At 44.1% G+C, this 23,385-nt stretch overlaps 1 protein-coding gene and 1 long non-coding RNA gene across 2 annotated transcripts in view; one reads left to right on the top strand and one right to left on the bottom strand.

Annotated features, from left to right (window-relative positions):
• LOC105454233 overlaps positions 1 to 21,225 on the top strand; it is a 206,387-nt gene extending 185,162 nt beyond the window's left edge. Inside the window, exon 4 of the long non-coding RNA XR_974969.1 lies at positions 21,158 to 21,225. This is a non-coding gene — a long non-coding RNA (uncharacterized LOC105454233). The remainder of the gene's footprint in view (positions 1 to 21,157) is intronic.
• LOC105454234 overlaps positions 17,531 to 23,385 on the bottom strand; it is a 37,674-nt gene continuing 31,819 nt past the window's right edge. The window contains exons 2-3 of the mRNA XM_011696733.1: positions 21,148 to 21,300; positions 17,531 to 18,658 (exon numbers count right to left, since the gene is read on the bottom strand). Of these exons, the coding sequence (XP_011695035.1) occupies positions 17,663 to 18,658; positions 21,148 to 21,300 (1,149 nt within the window). The 3' untranslated portion in view covers positions 17,531 to 17,662. The remainder of the gene's footprint in view (positions 18,659 to 21,147; positions 21,301 to 23,385) is intronic.

Raw genomic sequence — 23,385 nt, 5'->3', positions numbered from 1 at the left:
GCATCCTGCAAAGCACGTTCTACGTGCACGTCACGGGACGTGTAGGTCGTCTCTCGGAGACGATCTACTCGGTCTTCCTCCGAGCGAGAGATGTTAGAAGGGACCTCGATGAAGAAAGGGAAGATGGAAAGGACCGGAGAGAGTGAGCGATGGAAGGAGAGAGAGAGAGAGAGAGAGAGACGGAGATGGAGTTAAAGGGGTAGAGATGGAGGTCGAGGGTGCAGTCGAACGGCAGGAAGAATCTCCCGGCACCGCGTCTCGAGGATAAGGGATGTTTCCGGCGCTCGAGAAGCATCGCTGAGGGAACTCCGGAACGAACGCTGGTACTCCTTAGTGCACACACCAAAGCTCTCTCTCTCTCTCTCTCTCTCTCTCTCTCTCACTCACTCACTCACTTACTCACTCTCCTTCCCTTGCGTTCGTAGTCCTCCATCACGAACATATCGATTCTTACGTAAGGGATGTTTTCCCGAGGTGGAAAGTTACGTCGCGGTAAAAAGCGAGAGGAACCAAGGACACGGCTGACCTAGGCAGAATGTGATTTGAGGGGAGAACCAGTACCCTACCGAAAAAAAGTTAGCCCTTGATGGCCGGAGGGTGCACAACGTTGTTTTCAGAAATGCCACTGTAATTCTCCTAGTCTTTGTGAAAAGTTTTCTCGTGAATTGAATTTTTACACGGTTTTTTTTACCATAATCGCGTAGACATTCAATTATATCAATTTGCCAGAATTAGAGCGTACCACGTTTAAAAAAAGTTTATGTAAATAATATAATGTTTATATTTTTTTATAATTATTATGAATTATTATGAATTATTATTTGTTCATCAACTTTTTTACAAATATGTTTGTTCGCATTATGAAGGAAATGTATCGAGCATAAATAGAAAGCAAATATAAACGAAAATCGTAATTAGCAAAGTTAAACTCAAACTTGTGACAAGTATTTGGAATACTTTGGCATATAATTTACACTTAAATTTCCATTGTTTCATCGTTTAAAAAAAGAATATAACTTCAATACAAATCATGTAGTCATAAAAAGTCATATTTGAAAAAAAAAACGTGGGATGCCGTTACACATAAAAGCATCTGACCCTCGCGGGGCGCGGGCCAAATTGGCGGCATTCATTTTTACAGAACACGCGAGGCCGGCCACCCCTCTAAAATTATTAAGTACCCATACAACAACAAACAGGGTGCCCCTTTCTCTTTTTCTCTCTCTCATACGCGTATACATATATCGGTCGATCTCGTAACAACAGCCGGCAAGCCGCACGTTCGTAATAAGCGGGGTGATTTTAATTCCCTCGGCCGCGACCCCTCGTCCCAATTCCACGAATACTTTGCGCCGAAACCGCATGCACGTGCGGAGGCGCCTGATGCTTAAGGCTGTTGTTTGAGTATACGCTCAGGAAAGGATGAAACGACTCTTGTACCGCTTTGCCACCTCATTCCGCGTATTTATGTTTGGCTTGATGCAGCCGTATTTGCGCCAAGCCTTAGATGCATCCCCCCCTCTCCATTGACGTCTCTCCTCCCGTCGTCTGCAACCCTTGGAACTTACATCTCCCGCTTCGCAAACCCGCGAACAGTTCACACATGCGTTCGCGAAGATTTAACGACGAGTCTGCGCACCGGTGGTACACGTGCGCGCGCGAAATTAATTGCTTTAGAATAGATTAATGCAGTTTGCAGCATCGCTGATTTTTTTCAGTCGCGGAAAACGCGATTGGCGGTAGAAAACTGTTGGCAAAGTATAAATGCAAATTTTAATTTATTTAATGGTTATACTCTCCGGGGTTGCGTATTTTGTACAGAGTATTACAAAATTGCGAGCGTATTCTTTGATCAATTTGCAGTCGATTTGACTAAAATAAATTTCGCAAATTTTGTCCGGCCTTTTCCGGAGGTGCGTTCTGTATTTCACAAACAATTTTAGAACACAATTTCAATTTTTGCAAATGTGTAATTTGAGCATGCGGTGCGTACTATCGAGTCAGGCGAATCCTTTGTTAGCGCGAAACTGCGGTTTGTCAGCCGCGCTATTTAAATCTTGCTCTAAGCGAGAAGGACCGAGGGGGAAAAAAGTCACAATTTCCAAGGAGTGAATTCACACTTTAAAACATTTACCGCGACCACCCCGCTTTCCACGCGCGATCTCTTTAATCCTTGGTATAATATCCATTTCTCGACACGAATGCGAAGAAGTTTTCTCACTTGAGACTCTCGTTACTCCCAACTCGCAACATTGCGACATCGACTCCGATTCCGAGTTTTCTGTCCCTTCATTCATTTTCTTTTTCAGTTATCCGCTCTCCGGTATCAAGATATACCATGAAACGATATCATTAAGAAAGGGTTAGCTAAAAAAAAATATATAAATCTTGGTGCTAAAAGTATCGAAATAAAATCTCGCAGAACGTGCTCCAAATTAAATTAATTCCAAATCGTCCATATAAATTTCTGAAATGATTTATGTGTATAGTACCACATGTGCACTGAAATATCGTATACATTGTGAATTATCTGCTATTTTTTATATTTCATTAAACATCACATATCGCCCTTTTTAAACTGTTACTGAATTTAATATGTTTAGCATCTTTATGAAAATAAAACTATTTCCAAATGCTGTTCGATGATAAAGCACAAATAAATTTTTTATTTCTCGACATCGTATATATATTGATAAGTATTATAATTACAGAAGTCAATTATCTTATGAAGCAGGAAAACATTTTTATGAACAAAGAATGTTGTTTTTGTTCTCTATCTCTCTCTTTCTCATATGCAATGTTACGTATGATAAACACGGACGTGACAGTTGCAAGCGCGTACACGGATTATAACGACGAAACAAGAGGTATTCCCACGCGCGCGGTACTCGCGATGTGCAATACATAACACGACGGTGAAAAAGGAATCGGGGGTTCTCGTGGGCGCGCCATCCTTAATAATTTCACACTTGAGAAAGAAATGAACAGCCTATTCATAATCCTTTCCCTCGTCCGCGACCGCCCCCGCTGCGCACTCCGCTCCCAACATCGGCCTTCTCCCCTGTATCCGCCACCCTCGTAGCGAAATCCCGCCAGAAGCTATCCATTCCCCCATCATCCACCGCGTATCCATTCCCTCCCCCTCCTGCCGCGTGACGCAGGCGGGGTGCTCATTCATTTAATTTCAGTCATTGCCGGCAGTCGCACCCCCCCCTGTCGAGCGACCGACAAAAAATAATTAGTGAAGCCTTATATCCCTCCTGGCACCTCGTTTCTCCCTCGTCTGTAGGCTTCAGTCCCCGACGATGATGACGACGACGGCGACGGCGGCGGCGACGACGACGACGACGATGTCGGCGGCTTGACGCCCCCTTTCAACCCCACGGGTACGTACCTTGCGCTCGAATTCTCTCTCGTTCTCGTCCGCCCCTTCCCCGCGCGCTCCTGTTTCCCTGCCAACCCAACCAACCAACGAATCACCCTCCCGTCCCCTCGGCAACTCTCGCCCGACAGCAGCAGCAGTAGCAGCAGCAGCAGCCGCCACTACTACCATTCTACCGCCAAAACCCTAGCTCAGTCAGCCACCCTCCCTCCCCTCTGCCCTCCCCGTCCCATCCCCTCGCCCTCGACGCGGCCTCGGGCGGGATGATTCAGGCGCCAGTAGGGCGCACCCACCTTCAGCGGGTGGTTGGCGTTGGGTTGAGTCGGAGCGCCGGATGGAGGCAGCGGCGAGGGGGATTGTCGGGGGTGGGAACGGTAGAGCATGGGTATAGAGTAGAGAGAAGCGTGGGATGGGTAGGGTGGGTGTCAGGGGGGTCTTAGGTGGGTGGGATCGGACGGGGGGCAGAGAAGGAGGGATAGAGAGAACAGAGTATGTCGGGGACTGCGGTGGTACAGCGAAGCGAGGGATGGGGAGCGGAGGGAGAAGGGTGAGAGCGAGCAGGAGCGCGCGCGGGAGGTGGTTAGAGGGTGCGGGGGACGAGAGTGAGCTGCCAGAAGGTGGATTGAGAGTGCGATGGAACGGGGCGAACGTGGCGCGGGGGGTCGGAAGGCCGGGACGGGCGGGAGGGAGGGAGAGATACGCGCACACGGAGGGTGGTTTTCCTCGGCTGAGATATAGGCACCACCGACGCCGCGGTGGGTTATACCCTGGGCTAAGTAATACAAGGAAAAGTGCTACGTGAAGCTCTATCTTTCTCCGGGTCCCCTCTCACCCTAACATCATCCCTAGTAGCTTCCTCTGTCTCCCTTTCGCACGTCCGCCCGTTCCCTATCTCGTTCTCGCTCTATTTGTCTATCCTACCGCCGCCTTTCCTTCCTCGCCCTGGTGGCTCTCTTCCCTTCGCCGCTCGGTACCCTCTCTCGCTGCTGCGCTTCATCCGCGTCTTGCACTCTCGCTTTATCTTCACTCGCCCCTTTCGCCCTTCGTCCCTGCCACCGGCGTGCATAGCAGCCTCAGCGCAGGTGCACGTCGCGAGATGCATCCTCGAGGGGAATAGGGTTGCTTTGCGCGGATAGGGTTAGCTTTGTTACGCTGACGGCTACGCGGGGAGTTAAGTAACGGATGAATATCGCTAGCTGCTTATTATCGAGTGACTCCGACGGATGATATTTTAGCAGGCGAGTGCATTCGTACCTCGACACTCGTATCCCCCGCGCGGTCTTTTATCTCATACATCTCGTCTTTCTTTGTGGTACCACTCATGTACATATACATATGTATATGTATATATGGTAAAATATAGCAGCATCGTAATAATACCAATGCGAAGAGAGTCCGGGCTATTTGCTAAATTACGTTAAGTAGGAACGACGCTATATTACCTTTTAGAAATGCTCTTCCTCATTTTCCTATTAATGTTGGAAAAACTAATTGAGTATTATCTTGTTTATATTCACTCGCGTTTTAACTCTCAGCTATCTTGATTCTCGCAATTTAAACCGTAAACCTCGTGAGAAACTTAGTAAGATACCCCTGGAAAGGCTAATATTATTTTCCGTGCGAGATGGCGAAAAGCCGAGATGATAAGCCGAGTGAATGGCACGTGGATACGAAGGGGGATTGGCTTGGCCGCGGTAGGGTAGGATACAGGAAGATGAATGCTTACATATTCACGCGGGATGTATTTGTACACGTGCCTCGCTGGCAAACGCACGATGCATTTCGAAGTCCGCGCTTCAACGGAACTTCCTTTTTTCCGCTGAAGAAACTGAAAGACACGCTAGACGCCACGTCGGAGGGCGCGCTTCCGCATACGCACATGCAAACGGGTCGGACTTTTTTCGACAGAGAGAGAAAGCTCTTTTCCGCGAAGTGCGCGGAAACGATAGCGAGAGGAGTTTCAACACTTTGGTCCGCTGGCATGGCGTATCACACGCGCATACACACACACACACATCGGCGAAGAATCAACAACGAAGGTACAGTCGGCGGTTAAACCGCAAAGTTCTAAAGCTTCTTACTCGCGCGCGGCCATTTCGCCGTGTCACTTTGTCGTATGTACGTTTAACTTTCGCCTATTTTGCAAATGCGCAAAAAATGCGCCGCTATTTCTAACGACATGTGCGTATAAATGTGTGGTAAATTCAATCTTTACAATACTGAACCAATTTGAAACTTTATTTACACTTTGTCTATCTTTTTCATCTATCTTATCTTTATCTATCTTAACACTAGCGGAATGTAAAGTTCTAAATTTTTAATCGATGCCAATTTTACGTTAAACGAATGGGAATGTGTAATTCGGTGACCTAATTCAGGAAAATCGGTAGTTCAACAAATTTATTGATTTATTTTAAACGTTCAGGTTATTTAATACAAAAACTCAATTATTTAACAGCTTCTCCGATATCTTTTAATAAAAGACTAATAGTTGAATAGTATTTCAATTAATAAAGATTCTATTCTAAAATGTTGAATAAATTGTTTATTGATGCACTTCTTACTGTCTAGAAATATTTTCTAAAATTATATCCTATTTATCTTTTTTTTTAAATAGAAAGAATACATTTGTAAGGAAACAGAATGGATGGCAAATTCAGTTAACGGTTATTGAATGTGATGATTTTCGTTATCTCAACAAGCCAAAGTAATATTCTTATCAATATATATGCGATACCATTGATGAGATTTTTTACGTCTGGTGCCTGACAGCGGTTTACTTTCAACACGAAATCATCTGCCATTTATACGAAGTCGACGTGAGGTGTGTGCGCGTCAGTGGATAAAAGTATGGCTTCGGTTCTTAAATATGGTTTCCCCGCGGTACGGAGAAGACAGTATAAGTAGCGGTATTAAGCGTGTTTTTAACCTTTTTACGTGTGTAAGCACCTCTTAGCCTTTATGAATATGGATACGCAGTTATTACGTATGCCGCCTTGAAATCTCCTTATTCCGCTGCAACAATAAGTTTATTTTTTTGTTTTTTTGTTCTTAACTATCTTGTTTTTATACAATTACTCTATTTTTAATATTTGTATAAAACAGAATATACAAAAAACTTGATACAAAACATTTTTCTTTCCACCAAGATGAATTAAGAGACGGGAAAATTATTTTCCTCTAACTGAAAGATATTAATAAAGTAAACATAAATACAGGAGATATTCTTAACAAATTTTGTTTACCTCAAACAGTTCTAAATAAATGACGAGCGAGCAACAGGGGAAACGCCGCTCAATTCCTAATGGATTAGTTTTTTCAGCTGCGGCTCGCGCGATTCCCGCCGCGATTTCAATTAATCTCTCCCATCGGAGAGTATCGATACGCGGCCTCGCGTCGCGCGCGCACTCGTTCTCGCCTCTCCGTCTCTTTCTCTCTCTCTCTCTCTTCCTCTAGCGAGCGCAAACTTTCGCGGGGTGCCAAAGTTTCGGATAAGCTGGCACGTTTGTCAAACGGGAAAGTGCGAAATTGTGCGTCGCCCTGCAAACCCGGTCGGGTCGCTTCTCGCGGCGCGAAATTAGCGAGAGTGAAAAGTAAGCGACACCCCTCCGGAGTGCGGCTAATACCCCCCAAGGGCGCGCATTCCTTTGCGTCGGGGGTGGCTAAGATAAATTACATAACAATATAAGTGGGCGTTGCGAAAAAAAGAATGAAAGTCCGCCGTTGAGATGGAAGAAGAATAAAACGACGCGCAAACATCGCCTTGCAGAATCCACTTGTTCTTGAGGAAGGAGCAACTCGTTTGTTTGAACGCCCATCCTCCGATGACGTCGCGTAGTTTTTAGCTGCCTACAAACACGCGTCGCACTGATTACAATATACAGATCTCGTCGCGGTAATTTTTGTCTGTACGTGTAATCTTTTACCCACCTAAGACCCGATGCCTTTCGTGTGCTTTCAAATAATTTTTTGATTACTATAGGTATTGAAAATAAAAATATTTTTGCGAAAATATAAGGAACAATAAAATGCTATAAACTTTAGCGCGGCACTTAAAATTGGCGCTGCGCTTGCAATATACATATATACTGCTTTATTTCTTTTTATTCGAGGAGAAGGATTTTTCCTTCGACCAAGAAATCGCTATCTTTCGACAGCGAAATATCCGAAAAACGAAATCGATTCGGCGTTGGATAAGGAACGCGGCGAAGACTATTTGTTCCGGTGACATTGTTTCCGTTAATGATGCGTAATATGCGGTCGAGGAAGAAAATAAAGCGCCAACAATGCGCGACGCGCGAGTCAGCGGACTCCCTTTCGTGGAGTGTGCGAGGGGTCGGCGATTCATCCCTTCATTATTCGAGAATTAGTAACCCCGTTTCAATCTCCCTCCCTCCCCGCCCCTGCCCGCTACCTCCGCCGCCTCCTCCTCCCTGCCATCTACTCCCTTTCTTGCCAGTGCTCTGACCCCTTTATCTCGACGTTCGTGACTGCCTTTTCCGTCGTTGCATTGTTCGAAACGACATTAATGGCGGTAAACGTTAAACCGATTTCAACGGCGGCCACGCGCTTTCGTATATTTCGAGTGTCTCCCTGTATATCAGCGGTATCACCGGTACAACTGCGCCGTCTTCACCCGCGATGAGAAGAAAATAGATACCTGTTTTTAGACGACGGCTTATTTTGCGCTCGCGGCTTATTTAATGTGACTCTTGCTGAGAAACCGAGACGACGCTAAAATAATCCAAATAACGACGAGATTCTATTCTTACGAAGATTCACGATTTTAGCCTTTGAAAATTTGACACGAGACATTAACTTATTGCAGACAATTTTTAATGGCCATAAATATATTTGAGAGAGAATGAGAGGAAGAAATAGAAGTATGTAGAACAGATAAATATAAAAAGCTTGATCATTTCTTTTTTTTAATGGACAGATGACCAATATTTTAGCAAACAAGTTTCAATGTGAAAGATCTTGGTAATGAAGTTTCATATTCTGAAAAATAACTCTAAAGTGATTAAAAAATAAGATTTCTTGTCTACCATATTTTCAAGTCGTCCTAGAATTAAGAGCGCTTATTAAATTTCCTCAAGTAACAAGTGCAAACAGCGCGTCGGTATTATCTCCTTTTAGAGAACCTTGTCGCATAGAATATTCCAACGTATTTTGCCCGACGCGCGACTGTGCTCAGGAGGAAACTGTCGATCACGATAGATTCGAAAAAAAAACACGAAAAAAAAAGAAAAATAATCGTCTCCTTCGGACGAGGACTCGAAATTTTCATCGTAAACTCGTGTCAGCGAATTTAACGCAGGAAATAACGCAGACACAACCGAACGGAGTAGCCCGAGGGTAACCATCGGCGACAAAGTACGCGACGTAAGGCAGATGTCAAAAGTAGAAAATTTGTATTAACCCGATTTGTCCGATATTTTCCCGATACTTTTTAATCACGTCCGCGCGACAGAGACAGTCGGGTGACATTTACAAAATACGATTGGAAGTCTATCTGTAAAGCGCATCTTGTTATTTGTCCTGTAATATATTCATGACTTTCTCGTCGCTGCCGGAAAATTTACAAGGTTGGAACATTATTCCCAACGAAAACTGTCGCTTTTTGTTAAGAACTTTCACCGCGTCTATACACTTGTGAAATGTAGACCGCTACAAATTGTTAAATAAAACTTTCTCTTAATATTAATGTATCACAAGATTCCAATTTTTATCAAAACGTCGGCTTATTCTTAAGATATAATTTATAATGCATCTAACTGCTTGAAATTGAATAAACTTGATGCGATCTGTTTTCTATTACGTCTATATAAATTTCGCGAATCTAAATTAGATCGAGCTATTGAAGATTATGCTAACAGATATCTGTCTATTTGTAACGTGAATGTCTAAGTCGCGACGTATTAAATGTCCGCTTGCCTTCCCTTTCGATTCGCGTTTCCTGTTAAAGAGTAAAATAAAGTCGCAGTCTTGAAAGGTCGGAAGGTGCGAAATAGGTTTCCCGGTTTGATCTCCTTAAATCCCAATAAACTTGCTCGCCCAGCTGTATCTACCTACCGCCTACTACCGCGCTCGACGTGTACACGTCTGTCCGCTATATCCCGTAACCTACATCGCGCTCATTGGCGCCGATCGATATCGGCCGCTATCGGCCCGCTCATTGTCGGTCGCGAATGCCAATTACCCGAACCGCAAGGCGATCGCTTAGATCAATGTTGTCGCGTAACGCACAACACCACGTGCATCTGCGCGGATCATTTATTTAAATTTAAGCAAGTCAGTCACCGCGCGCGCAGCTATACGCGGCATCCACGTGCGCGCGTGTGAGCGCGGATACGTGCACACGTACACGGAAACTCACACGCATGCAGCACCGGAGAGAAAGGCCGACACCTCGGCGCCAAACTCACCCTCCTGAGACTCCACAGACTCACCTCCATTCCCCGTCGCGCCCCGCACTCGCCTCCCCAAGCTTCAAACCGTACCCCCCTCGGTCCCGCGCGCGTGGAGGCATCCCAATCGCAGCCCCCGTTTCGCAAACCCACACCATCCTCCATACTACTCCCCGGTATCCTCCGACCTCTCTCCTCCCTCTCTCGCCCCCTCGCCCTCTGCCTTCTCTCTGTCCTCTCTAACCGTGGCAGCTCTCTCCTATACCACTCGTCTCGACCCGACCGTTCCTATCCCCGCGCGCCTCCCCCCCCCCCGTCCGCCAACCTACAACTCCTACGTACCGGAGCGACCCTCGAGCTATCTCCAAAATCATCCCTTACATTCTAGAGCTCGGCGTACTATCCTCCTCATCCTCCTCCTTCTCCTCCTCCTCCGTGGAGGATAGAGCCAGAGTCGGACGTCGAGAGAACACGGAGAGGACTACCGCTGCTGCTGCTGCTGCCGTTGCGAGGGTACGCGGGAATAGTGACTTGGAACGAGGGTAGACGCTCTAGGATATAGGTAGGTTTCGTCGGGATACAACGAGAAAATAAGAGATCTTCCCGCACAACTCGCGATACGAATTGCAATAGCCGACAGTGCCGTTGACGAGCCACCCGAGTCCTCAGCCCATTTTCACTTCGCGCCTCCTCCTCCACCCGCTTTGTCGACCGCGCGACGATTCCGCCGAATTTCTGGTCTCGCGCAACGATGTTATTTTGTGAATGTTCAATGCGCGCGCTGCAATTGTACTTTCAAAATTGTATGAAAGTAAAGGATTTCTAATTATTACATCAATTGCATTATGGTATTGTTGAAATTTGTGCAATTTAATTAAGTGCTATTAATTCTTGCGATATTGTAAATTAGTTTGCCTTTTGCATTCTTTGTGAAAAACTTTTGAGTAATAATTTAAAACGCAATGTCCTTTTATATATGTATATATATAAACTTTTTTAATAATAAATGAATATATATACATATGTATACATATATATATATAGTTTTAAATTATTATTTCAAATGTTTTTCACAAAGAATGCGAAAGGCAAACTAATTTAATTATTAAAGAAACTAATTTAATATATGTATACATATATATAGAGACTATATTGTATAAGTATGATATATACTGTATATCATATAAATACAATGTAAAAAACAATATAGCTTGAATTAGCTTAATAATTTGAATTTCTGTCAATGTTATATTCTCGTGTGCTAAAGGTAATGCCACATGGAAGCTCGAGCCTGAGTTCGCAAATAGTCATACGATATGATTCTGTTTGTTTGACGCAGCTGCGATCGATATTGACGATCTTCGCGATGTTCTTCGCAAATTCTCGAAAACACCATCGCGAGGATTCCAGAAAGCGAGGAGCTCAAAGATGTTGATTGCAGAGTACTTATTTCTATTACCTTTCATTCAAAAAATCGTATTGTCTTTGCCATATAAATATATGTTTTTTTAATATAATCTAAGTTGCATTGCACAATTATCGGCATTAAATTGGAGACATTTTTCTAATTATATTTTCAATGAGTCTCATTCAAGAAAGTTTCTCCGGCGCTAACAATTGTTTAGAAAATAAAAGAGAGAATTTTTTTCAACCTAGTTATGATTATTGAGATTTATTATTTCATCACAAAACATCAAACAACTACTTAATATAATAACATAATGTCATTGAATTATCTTATGTTAAGTCAATTCAAAATCGCTTACAAAATTTCAACTTCCGTCACTATTCGTCCATGAAAATCTTTTCTCTCCCCCTCTCTCTCTCTCTCTCTCTCTCTCTCTCTCTCTCTCTCTCGCTTTTAATCGGAATCCCCGAAGGACAATGGACGTCACATACGTCGCGCAAGCCAGCGAGGGTGAAATGTTAAATCGCCGTTCGATCGAGTTAAGCTCCCAGTAATATCGCCACTACGGGTCACGGGGGACCGCGCAGGGGGGACGCGCCTTAATCGGATGGTCCATCGGAAACGAGAATTATGGGAGCGCGATGAACGACGAATATATCGCGAGACAATGGCGCACTCTTCGCGACGCATTGGCGGATTGCACGTACGCGCGCACCGGCCAAAGTATGGCCGATCGTTGAAATCTCCGACGTTCTTCGACGTCGCTCGATCTCAATCCGAGGCGGCCGACTTCGATTAAATCCATGAACTAAATTAACACAGTATCTGGTAATATAAATAATTTGTACATATCTACGACGAATCAGTGCAAAATTTTTTGCTTAGGAACAATTGAAAAATGTGATTTAAATAAAGACGGTGTTGGATCGCACATTCTTAAAAGTGCATGTATTTTTTTAACGTAAAATAATACTGCTGCAAAAGCGGTATTTAAATACTGTTAAGATATAAGTATGAGAAAATATGTATCGCGTGTTTTTTTGTATTTGTTGCAAACGCGATACTTAAGCTCTGTTGTAAATAATAAAAAAGAAAATGTGAAAGTAAATGTTTAAGCGTTTAAACTGTTTTGTTAGGCGCAAGCTCAAGACATTTGATAAAAGGTCGCGAGAATGCCGTACGTAAATGTAGTCGGCATTAGAACGTACGCAGCTTAATATCGTAACGTTCGTTGAAATCTCTCGTGCGATTTCCTTATTTCGCCGCCGGGCGTCCCGGGTTGTCTATTTGCAGCGACGACGTGTCGGCTACGTAAAGTGGCACGAGTTCCTCAATGGCCTTTGCGAAACAATCGAAGCCAAGCCGGCGAACATCTCGGCGTAACAAAGACGACGAAAGTGGTTCGAGTCTACCTCTGAGGGAACGCAGCTTACGGCCATCGAGTCTAATGGGAGTTTCTCATCGCGTCAAACTCCGCTGGCGACTTATCGGTATCGAATTGTCAGATCACGACTAGTGCTCTGATATAAAGGCGAACGAGCTGGGAGCAAAATAACCAAAAATCGATAAAATAATAAAAGCAATTTGCAGCGGGACGAAAAAGAATGATCGAAATTCGAAATATTCATAATATACCATTTATATGTATATATATAATATATATATATATATATATATATATATATATAAATCTTGAGATCCTTAGGTATCTATGTTTATATCTAATTTTAATAATGGAAAAATTGAAGACACAAAAAGTAGATTTAACAAGGGAAAAAGAGCGAAAGCGAAATTTGAAACATTCTTTGATCAAATAAACGACTCGCGTTAACTTGCTCGTTATCACGCTATATGTTCAATAAACAGTTATTTGCAATGATTAGAAAGCAGGTGCAAGTAAAATTATTTGCATCGATTTTATTATTAAATAAATGGAATTGACTTGAATCTACATCACGCACCATCGATTACGAAATTAATTTTTACGTAAATATGGCGAAAATCATCTCAAATGTGGTAAAGATGAAGTTAAACAGACTTTTAGGGAAGCAAAAATGTACGGATGAGAACGAGAGGAACGAATGCACGAAATTCGCACGTAAAATCAAATATTTATTGCGGGCGCAAAAGGCGCGCCGCATTTAAGCGCGGGAAATATAACGGCGGAGGTGGTAATGTGAAAACTCGGAGAGACGTAGAAAGAGACGTGAAAAAGGGTGAACCGAGGGTCGGACATACACCCGCCTTCCTAGAATCCTCGTTATCCGGTCGAGCGGCAGCGGTCGTAACCGGCGGTGGCCACGAAATATCCGAAGAAAAACACGTTTCCAAGTCCGAATCGATAGCAACAATGCCGTGGCGAAGAGAGCGCGAGAGAGGCTTGGCTCTTCCGTGGAAGCGGGGCTTTAGGGTACGACGGAGGGTTGCTTGAGGGTGCGCAGAAGGAAAGGAGATAGAGAGAGAGAGAGAGAGGAGAGAGAGAGAAAGTCGAGGGAGGGAGGGGGGGTGAGGCAAGCACGTGAGGGAAGCAGAGGGTGAAAAGCAGAGCAGGGTGGCAGAGGGAGAGCAGGAGGTGGAAACGAGGTGGAGGCGGCAGCCTTATTGGAACTGAGGGTAGGGGGTTGAGTTTTCCTGAGGGCTGAGGGCTGAGAGGGAAAGAGAGAGAGACAACGAACGAGAGGGAGAAAGCGAAAGGAGAGGAGGGAAAGAGGAAACGAAGGAGATAGCTAGCTAGGGGGAACGCGTAGAAGTTGATGGAACGAGGTCGCTACAACGTTGGCAACAGCCGGATGAGTAAAGACTGCATTACCTATGGTGCCTCCTCTCCGAGAAACGATCCTCGCACTACGGTGAGAGAGAGAGAGAGAGAGAGAGAGAGAGAGAGAGAGAGAGAGAAGGGGGAGAGGGGAGGGGGAGAAGCAGGTGAGTCGTCGACGCAGCCTTCCCTCTCCTTTGTTAAAGGCAACACGATCATTTCGTCCTCTTTGTTCGCGATATTAAAGTACGTCAGACGCCGAAGCGACTGCTTCTATCTACTACCAGGGCAGAAGGTGGAAAAGGAAGGGGTAGGAGGAGGAGGTGAGGTGTCAATTGCGTTCGTTGTGCGCGCGTGGAGTGCAAGCTCGACCGTTCCTCTTGTATCGTGTCCATCGATCGATCAAAGTTTTTCGGGCATTTCGAAATACCGATTGCATATAAATAAGCGGGATACTTACGTTCCGTATAACGCGACAAGTCGCAATAGAGCAAGACGTAGTTGAGCACCCTGCACATAATCCTCTTCCTCTTATACATCCTGTACATAATATATTCATTGTAGCCGGAATATCCGACGGTTATACGCAACTTATTGTCACGTTACGGCAAGATGTAATGCTGTCGGAAATAAATAATCGTCAATTCTTACAGTTTTCTTTCCTAGAACAGGGTATCTCGAACGATAATATTAATTGTAAGGTGTAGAAAAAAATAGGGAAACGGGAAAGGATTTGAAAATTGAAATACACGTCAGAGAAGGACAGGAAAGAATACACCTTTTTTTGGATACGGTGTAAATCATCATGCAATATTCTCGAGTATTTCAATTTCATATATTTTCTCGTCTGTTCCGCGCGCACAATTTAAATATAATCATACAGTAATACAATACTCATGTGATAATAATTAATAATAATTATAATAAAATAATGATAAGAGAGAGCGATAAGAGCAGTGGTAGTAAAAATAGTAATCATCCATGATCATTACAATGATAATAATGATAATAACGATACATAATACCGTGATAAAAGAACGATTGCTGTAATAATATAATCGCGCGCTCTTGCTTAATATAGACTATACGCACTATAATACAACGATTATGTACAAAATAATATATGTGTATATATATATACATATATATATATTATGTATATATATGTATAATATAATATGTCCGATGCGACGACACTCTCGAGGGTTTAACCCTCGTCTACTTTCACGATAATTATCGAACTTCTAGTACAAACATCTTTTTTTTCTGCAAGCACACCTTAAGGCCTATTTTACCGGTGTAGCTTACTTTTTCACCGGTTAACGACGCTATATATCATACACGAAAGACGAGCTACTTCGAGTAATATCATACACGAGGGGGGAGGGGGCTAGGCTACACAATCAGACACGAACGGGGAGGGGGTTTCGCCGCCCGAGGACCGTCGTCGTGGTCTCGATGCGCGAAACAATCGATTTCTAACTGCAACCGATTCGTCTTACCTGCGGTTTGCTCTACGAAGACGAGAGTCGCTCTCAAAGCGGAGAGCTCGAAGTGATGCTGCCTTTGGTATATATAGTCGGTATCGGATCCGGCGATCGCTAAGTGAACAAGTTATTTCACGAAGACATGTCTAAATCAGTCACTTGCAAGTAATTTTCACGAAACAAGAGAGATCAAAAGGCGTTTATTTATATTTTTTCGAGCAAATCTCAGTTGCATTCAGTTAATATTCATGATGTTTATTTTAAAAGAGCGATATAAACCCGAAACATTATTTGATTATTTTTATTCTAGAAGTAAAACTGAAAGGACATTAGATTTTTTAAAAATAAAAATAATAAAAGAGAAAGTTACATTAATTAATATAATGATAACGTGCATTTTTTATTCAAGACTGATATAAAATATGCATTCGATTCTTCGTCTGAAATAACGTGTTCAATTTAAGCAGTCGCGACGCAGTCAAAAAGCCGCTGCGTTGATAGAGTGGCAATAATACGATAATTACTACAACGTAAGGGAAGTTTGCGATCCCGTGTATAATACCGGATCTCGACCGGTTCGACGAAACACAGACAAGACGCGAGGCGAGACGAGTCGCGCGCTCAGACTCACCTCAGATACCCTCCTATTGTGTGTAATTACACGCGATAACATTATTACAATTACAAGGTAGAACGAGATACCGGCTACATGCAACCGGCCCTTTTCCTCGTCAATGAGATGTTACCCGATCGCGCATTAATCGACATTAATTCAGACCGTGCGAGATTGCGAGGGAATTTTACATCGTTTAAAGAAAAGAAGATCGTTACAAGAAGACGAAACGAGTTTCTTAATCCCTCGGAACAGGCATGTTCCCCGCGGAAAAATTTTTCCTTTTTCCCTCAGACGCGAGCCATAAATAAAATTCTGTTAAAAGTAAGTTCGTCGTCTGAAAGATTGAACAGTATCGACAGGTAATGTTACATTACATATTTACCGCTCCGAAGCTTAATTCGCGCAATCCGTTTTTATGATTTATAACACCGAAATTATTACCGCCGGAGATATTCCCGCTACAGGAAAAACGAGCCGTAAAATTCAAAGAGTTCATCATTCATCCGGAGCACCAGTCGGCCAATTTCAGAGCGCGTTATAATTAATCGGGGCAAATCGGCCGCGCGCCTTGAAAGATGAAAGACGATTCGTCAGGTCGACAACGACGCCGAATGTTGTCGGATTCATCGAATGACACCCGAAAACGGGAAATCGGATCTCCTTCTCCGTCTCTCTCCTCTCCCCTCGGACTCTCACTCTATCTCTCTCTCCCCGTCTCTCGCTCGCCGGCTCGTTGAATATTCAGGACCTTCGCGGTGTCGCCGTGCGGACTGTCGCTTTTGCCCCGCCTGGATGGATCGATTCGGAACCGAGTCCGGACGGCGGCGACGACGGCGGCGGCGGCGGCGGCGGCGGCGGCGGCCGGATCGCGATCCGCTCTCCGCGTAACGGATCTCTAAATATCGGACATAGAAAGCGCCGCGCGCGAAATCCCTGACACATCGACCCGTATTTCGACAGACTTGGGGAATTATTCCGCTCGCTTGGCCCGCCGTCTATATCGGGCGCCGACCGACGTCGGGCGCAAGCAAGCGTCAGGCCGCCGGTCGGCCCGATCGGATGAAATGTGTGACATGTGCACGACGACAATAATCGATCCCGTCCGGTTCAATATGTAATTGCGTTTATCTGTCGTTTCGCTTCTCGACCAAAGACTGGGGGGAAGGGGGAAACGACGGTGAGTGGAGCCGTCGCTAGTACATTCGCAGCCCCGCCGCGCGTCAAACGGATACGTATTTAGGAACGAATTAAAGATGAAGAACGACCGCGATCGACATTTTGTATCGCGCGAAGCCTCGTGTAGCCGCGTGACTGCGACAGAAGGTCGCAAATCGGGCGGCCGAATTTTTAACATGTGTCTTTTCGGTAAATGCAGACTTCCGTTTCGTCTGACGACTTAATCTTTTTATCGCGAACGAATTGTCTAGAACGAATTGTAATCTCAATATATACGAGACTTTCAGGCAGTATTATCGACGCGAATTAATTCTACTCACGGAAATGCTAATCTGTCGCTTCTTGATAATCATAGCACTTTTACCTTTTACGCATCTCCGAGGAAAGTCACTGGTGGAAAAGCGACCCATTCTTCTCTATCGATTAATTCACAAATGATTCTCTCCTGTCTGGACCGACACTTCCGTGCCCATCATCATCGTACCCGCCAGAACGTTGGTCGATGGCGGTGGAATTAAAGGACTCGGCATCGTGAACGACGGTCTCAATCGTTCGGTGAGCGCCAGCATCACTTGACAGTGTAGCTGCTGGATGGTCGCCAGTAGATTGAGGTTCGTGTCGATCAGGCCGGTGGCCGGTGAGAACCTCTCCCTCTCGGCGCTCTCGGTCTCCTCGACGAGCGACGTCGCGGCGGTCGAGACGGCCTTCGATTCCGTCGCTTCGGACTCCCTCAGCGCATTAGCGGCGGCCGCCTTGTTCTTCTCCTGGAGCAGTCTCTGCTGATGCTTCAAGTACGAGGTGGTGATAGGCAAGCTATAGTCGATGGGCGTGTTCTTAGGGTCCAGCCCGGGGCTCCAGGGCCTCGGCAACGGCTGGCTGGGCTGCGGCGAGGGCGTCCGTCCCTCCGGCAGCATCCGTTTTCTCTTTGACGACGCCGAGCTTTTCGAGCTCGCCCGGTCCGACTCTGGCGTTCTCCTCGATTCCGGCAGAGCGTCCGCGAGATAACCACCATTCACCGGCTCCTTCTTCAATAGGTTCGTGATACTCAGCGGATTGTACTTCTCGTCTTTGTCCTTGTCGAGTTTCGAGTCCGCAGCGGCGCTAGCAGCGCCGGTCTTGTGCTGCTTCTGGTGCCTGTAGTTGTGCAAGTTCTTACCCTCCGACGACGCGTGTTGGCCGCCGTTACGCGGCTTAGGGCTATTTTGCACTGACGTGGTCGTCGACGACGATGCCGCAAGAGCGGCGCTACCGGGATTCGGGCTCAGCGGGGTTGACGTCGACCCCAGCGTCGCCGGCTGCGTAGACTGCGATTGATTAGATAAGTTCGTTGGACTGGGCGTCCGCGGACGCCGTTGGCATTCCGTGCAACCTAGTAGAAATCGCGTTACCGCTTCTCGCGGCAGGAACGCGTACGTTTCAGTAATCTGTAACAGAAAGAGAGGCCCGCTCTCTTTAGAACGCCTCAAATTTCGATTTGAAATATATTTCTAAAAATCTCTATTTGCTCCAGCCTTTTACCGTTTAATACAATTTTAAAACTACGTATTACACTGTTTTTATTTTAACTTTGTTATTAAAAAATTTTAATTTATGATTTATTATGAATTATTTCTGGAATGAGATAAAAATATGATAGTATTACTATAATATTAATATTAATATAATTTTCATAGATTAAGAAGTCAGCAAAACTTCTCTCCTGCAAGAAAATGTTTTCATGCGACGTATTTTAGGATAATTGTATTGTGATAATACAGCTGGAAGAAGGTGTTAATATTAAATTAAGTTTCATGCTAAGAATGCGATATTGATGAAGATCCATCGAAATAAACCTTGATCAGATCTTCGTTCACCGTATCGAACGTATATTCAGGCAGAAACACCATTCGGTCGGGCAATTAACCAATTCCACCCGGCCGAGGCGCCATACCCAAGTGTACGTTCGTGCAATAATAATACGCAACTACCATTGTCAATCGACACGTTAATGCGTGCGCGAATGGCCCTTCCCGCTCTCTCCGAGCGAACGTATCGCTGTCACGTGGCGTCGTTTTACGCGCGCGACGCCCACTGGGGAAAATTCATGAGCAGTATAACGGAACTTTGATGTCTTCTGCGAGAGGAAGGTGTTCAGCCGGAGGGATGTTCCCCGCCCCTTAATAGGAAACGTTTCTCTCTAAGGAAGCGGAAGGGTAGGGGGCGGCATAACTTAATCAAGGAGGATGGCAGCTCTCTCCATAAGAGAGGCTGAGACTGATGTGTACGTGTGCGTGTAACTGCACCAGTTCCGCGGGAGAAAGGGTAGTGTGAGAAGACTTATCCGAAACCTCACGAAACCTCAATAAACTTGGAGGGAACGAGGAACGAAAAAAAAAGATATATTTTTCTCAGGTGAAAACCCGAGACAATGTATTATACTTTAAATCGATTTGTTAGTCGGCAATCCGTCCAATATTTCGGTTCCGATTTGTGAAAGGACAGCGGATTGCATTAGAGTGATTGTAAATTATTGGATAACTAGAATATTTCTCGATGATAATATTATCGTATGCCATTGCCGAAGGAATGACGGTTGCTCATCTGACACACATAAATGTCCAACTTTGTGTTGAGTGATATATTAAGTATGAAATAGATTTTTATTTTATAGTAAATTAAAAAAACAGTCTATATTTAGCTTATCATTGACAAGATAAAGAAATCTTTCATATTTTCTCTTTTATTTCGCCTCTAAATTGAAATTTAAGAAATTTCACGATAAATATAAATCAATAGGAATGATTCCCGAATACAGTTGCAACTGCACGATTTTCAGTGGAATTCTTCAGCGGAAGTTTCGCGATCGTTATTCTCGCTCGATTACAAGGACAGTTTCCGATTAACTTCGAACAGTAAATTGTGCGCGTTATGAGCTGTAACTTATAACGTATCGATCGGACGTGCGTTAAAGGCGTGAGTCGTCAAAGGTGAATTACGTGCACACTGGATCGGTCAATTTTGTGCGACCCTTGCGATGTAACGGCGTCAACTCGAAATCCACCGTCCTCTACACCGGCGTGGGTGGTATCGCGTTGCGCAACGCGGCATCGTGACATAACGCGGGCTCTCCTCTCTGGAGCCGATGAATCCCGCCGCCTAACGCCGACTTGAACGTAAAACAGTTCCACCGTCGCGCAAACGCTCGAGTGTGTGAGTAAGCAGGCAATGCAACAAGTGTCCTGAGGTTTTGAATCACAAGCAGATCGCGGCGTGCGAGAGAGAGGGAGAGAGAGAGAGAGAAGAGAGAGGATGGGAGGCCGAAGAGTGGGAGGGTGGTCGCAGGGGCCGACGATGAAGGGTAGAAAGAGACCGCGTGCTGAGGGTGCGAGATGGAAAGAGAGAGAGAGAAGGGAGAGAGAGTGAGAGAACAGATATGATACCCAGGAGAGAGGTTTACGCGAATGCGCGCCGGAACATGTGAGATGACGTGTGGTATCGAGTGTTCGACGCTTGAACGCCTCGATGCCTTCCTTCGGGAACGGTAAATATCGCGTGTCGCGGGCAACCATGCAGGAATTCACCGCGTTTTGCCGATAGCGCCCGAATTCGGAATTCGATCGCTTCGACGGATCGACGGATACTCGATGGTTAGTGCCGCCGTGCATTGTACCAAAGAGTCGGATGATGCGAGACACTGTTTACGCGCCAAAATAAGCGGATGTACTTCAATAATTGAAAACGTTAACTTGCATCTTTGATTATAGGATTATACTTTTTTTTTAACTTGCGTATATACGGCGTTTAAAATTTCTAAACTGATTAAACAAAAAGTATACGATTCTCTTTTATGTTAAAATAAAATATTTCAATGAAATATTTACGAAACTAAATATAATTTTTAAAATTATAACTTAAAATTATAGCTACAACTTACCGTTCTGTAGGTACGCTTCTGACCAGCATGCTTCCCAGGACGTCCTTCGAGATCAACATGAACGGCGTGGATGATGTCGAAGAAATTCTCCACAATCGCGACTTTCTTGTACACTCGTCCAGGTGGGACCGTACCTTCGGCACCATTTAATGCCTATAAACAGAATAAATAAAAGAAATGGTAAAAAGCATGTTTATAACTTATGTTATGTGCGAGTATAATAATAAATTTATAATGTGCAATAAAATGTTATTCTATTACTAGTACCTATAATTATGACAGGACATAATTTTATGTTTTGCGTCGTCTTTGTTATCTTGCAGTTTTAAAAAACGCGAACACTATTTAAACAATAATTTTAACATATAATAAATTTTTACACAAAAGTGTATATGTATTTTAAAAGCTTTTCAAGAACTGTACTATATTCAAACGCCACCTATCATCTAGAAGATAATTTGGGACTTCCCCTCAGCTTTCCCAATCGGCAAGCATGTTTAGTTCACGAGTAGTTACCGACGTTGATCTCGACAGTCTACTTTATCGACTACTGGCAAACCAGTTATATAAGATAGTGTTATCTGTTATCGGTAAAGCAGACTTCACTCGTTATGCCAAAATTAAAAGACAGCTGATTACTAATTATAATCGCAATTTTTGCGATTTTAACTCTGAAATTTTAGTAAAAATGCAAAAAAGATTAAATACATTGTATTAAACAAATGTGATCTGCTATCTATGTTTTCCTGCATTATCTATGTCGCGAAAAAATGGATTTCATTTTAGTCAATTGTGATTGCAAAGAAAAATTTTTCTCGAGAATTTCGTTCTTATTCCGTCATAGAGTCGATAAACCATAATATTATGAAAAGCTATTTAATAATACATATTTATAAAAAAATGAGATGCCTCGAGAATTAGGAGTTCGCTCAGACTGATTAAGACACGGAGATTTCCTGGAGATTTTATCTCACAATGCATCCTAATCAAGCCTCGCCGTTTCCCATCTCGCATGCATTAACGGAATTCCTCATCAACCGCGCGAAATTTACTTGTCCCCGTCCGGGCCATGGGTTGAGAACCGCGGCGCGTCCTGCGTAATCTTAATTAATCTCGTCCTAAGTACCGGCATCGCCCGCGGGCATGGTCGCGGTCAGATTGTTCCAGCGAACTTTGCGACCTCAAGAAGTTCGACGCGCATGCGCGACATTATTGTATTTCCCTAAACACCTGTTGAAGGGTAAAGTTGAACTCGTGGAGTTTAGCGCACGGGCTTAAGTGGCTGTGGTCAAGCGGGATAACAATAGCGACCGCCTATCCGATCGTATTCGCAAACCGGCACTGTTCTTCGAGGAAAAAAATCTCGCGCCTCGCTGGCTCGCTCGAATTATTAATTGTCACTCTCAAATTGTCCACTTCGAAACACCGCATTAACGGACCTAATGCAAAATTTTAAATAATTTTCGCGGAAGAGCTTTATTTGCCACAAATCTCTATGCCTCGATATATAAAGGTACAGAATGAAAATAGACTAACAGAAAACCAATCGGTATTGATGTTACCTCGAGTACCTATACAAACACAATTGCGAACATTTATTCAAAAAAAAAAGTTCTTTAGTCAGAGAGTGAAACCAGGAAACCGTTTTATTAACAAATATGCGTGAAGCGATAATTCTCAAAATGATCATGCAAAATGGTCATGGAAATGGTCACGGCGGTGTGCAAAGCGAGTCGAATATAAACACGAAATATGGTTCTATAAAACATATAGCTTTTAAATTGACTGCATATTTGTTCGAAATCGTATCTTCACTCTGTTATTTAGAGTATCGATGTCTGCATCGTTGTGAAATGCTCTGTCTTGAAATTATTAAGTCATCTAAATATTAAGCCACCTTTGGAATACAAAAGAATCCCCTGCGATGCTGATAATTATCTTATCGTAAGCTTTTAGATGCTACTTTTATATTATTATTATATATAGAACTTTTAAATGCGGTAGACACCGAGTATCGCGTCAGAGGATTATAACGCGGAAGTGCGTGCACGCATACGATAAGTGCCCAACCAAAGGGGCTCAAAGAACTATCGGGGATAAATTTAGCCCTTTATATCCGAGCTGCCCTCAGTGTCGCGCCGCGTTACACGGCCAAGCTAATTAAGCGCATCTCGCCCTCACCTTTACTCACAACGTACATCTGCGTCAATGATTAGACCGATCATCTAGTGCATCAGT

This window comes from Wasmannia auropunctata, unplaced genomic scaffold (assembly GCF_000956235.1).
Source record: "Wasmannia auropunctata unplaced genomic scaffold, wasmannia.A_1.0 LD335987.1, whole genome shotgun sequence".
NCBI lineage: Eukaryota > Metazoa > Arthropoda > Insecta > Hymenoptera > Formicidae > Wasmannia > Wasmannia auropunctata.
The sequence above is the reverse complement of the archived record's forward strand: the minus strand, read 5'-3'. Positions and strand labels throughout refer to the sequence as shown.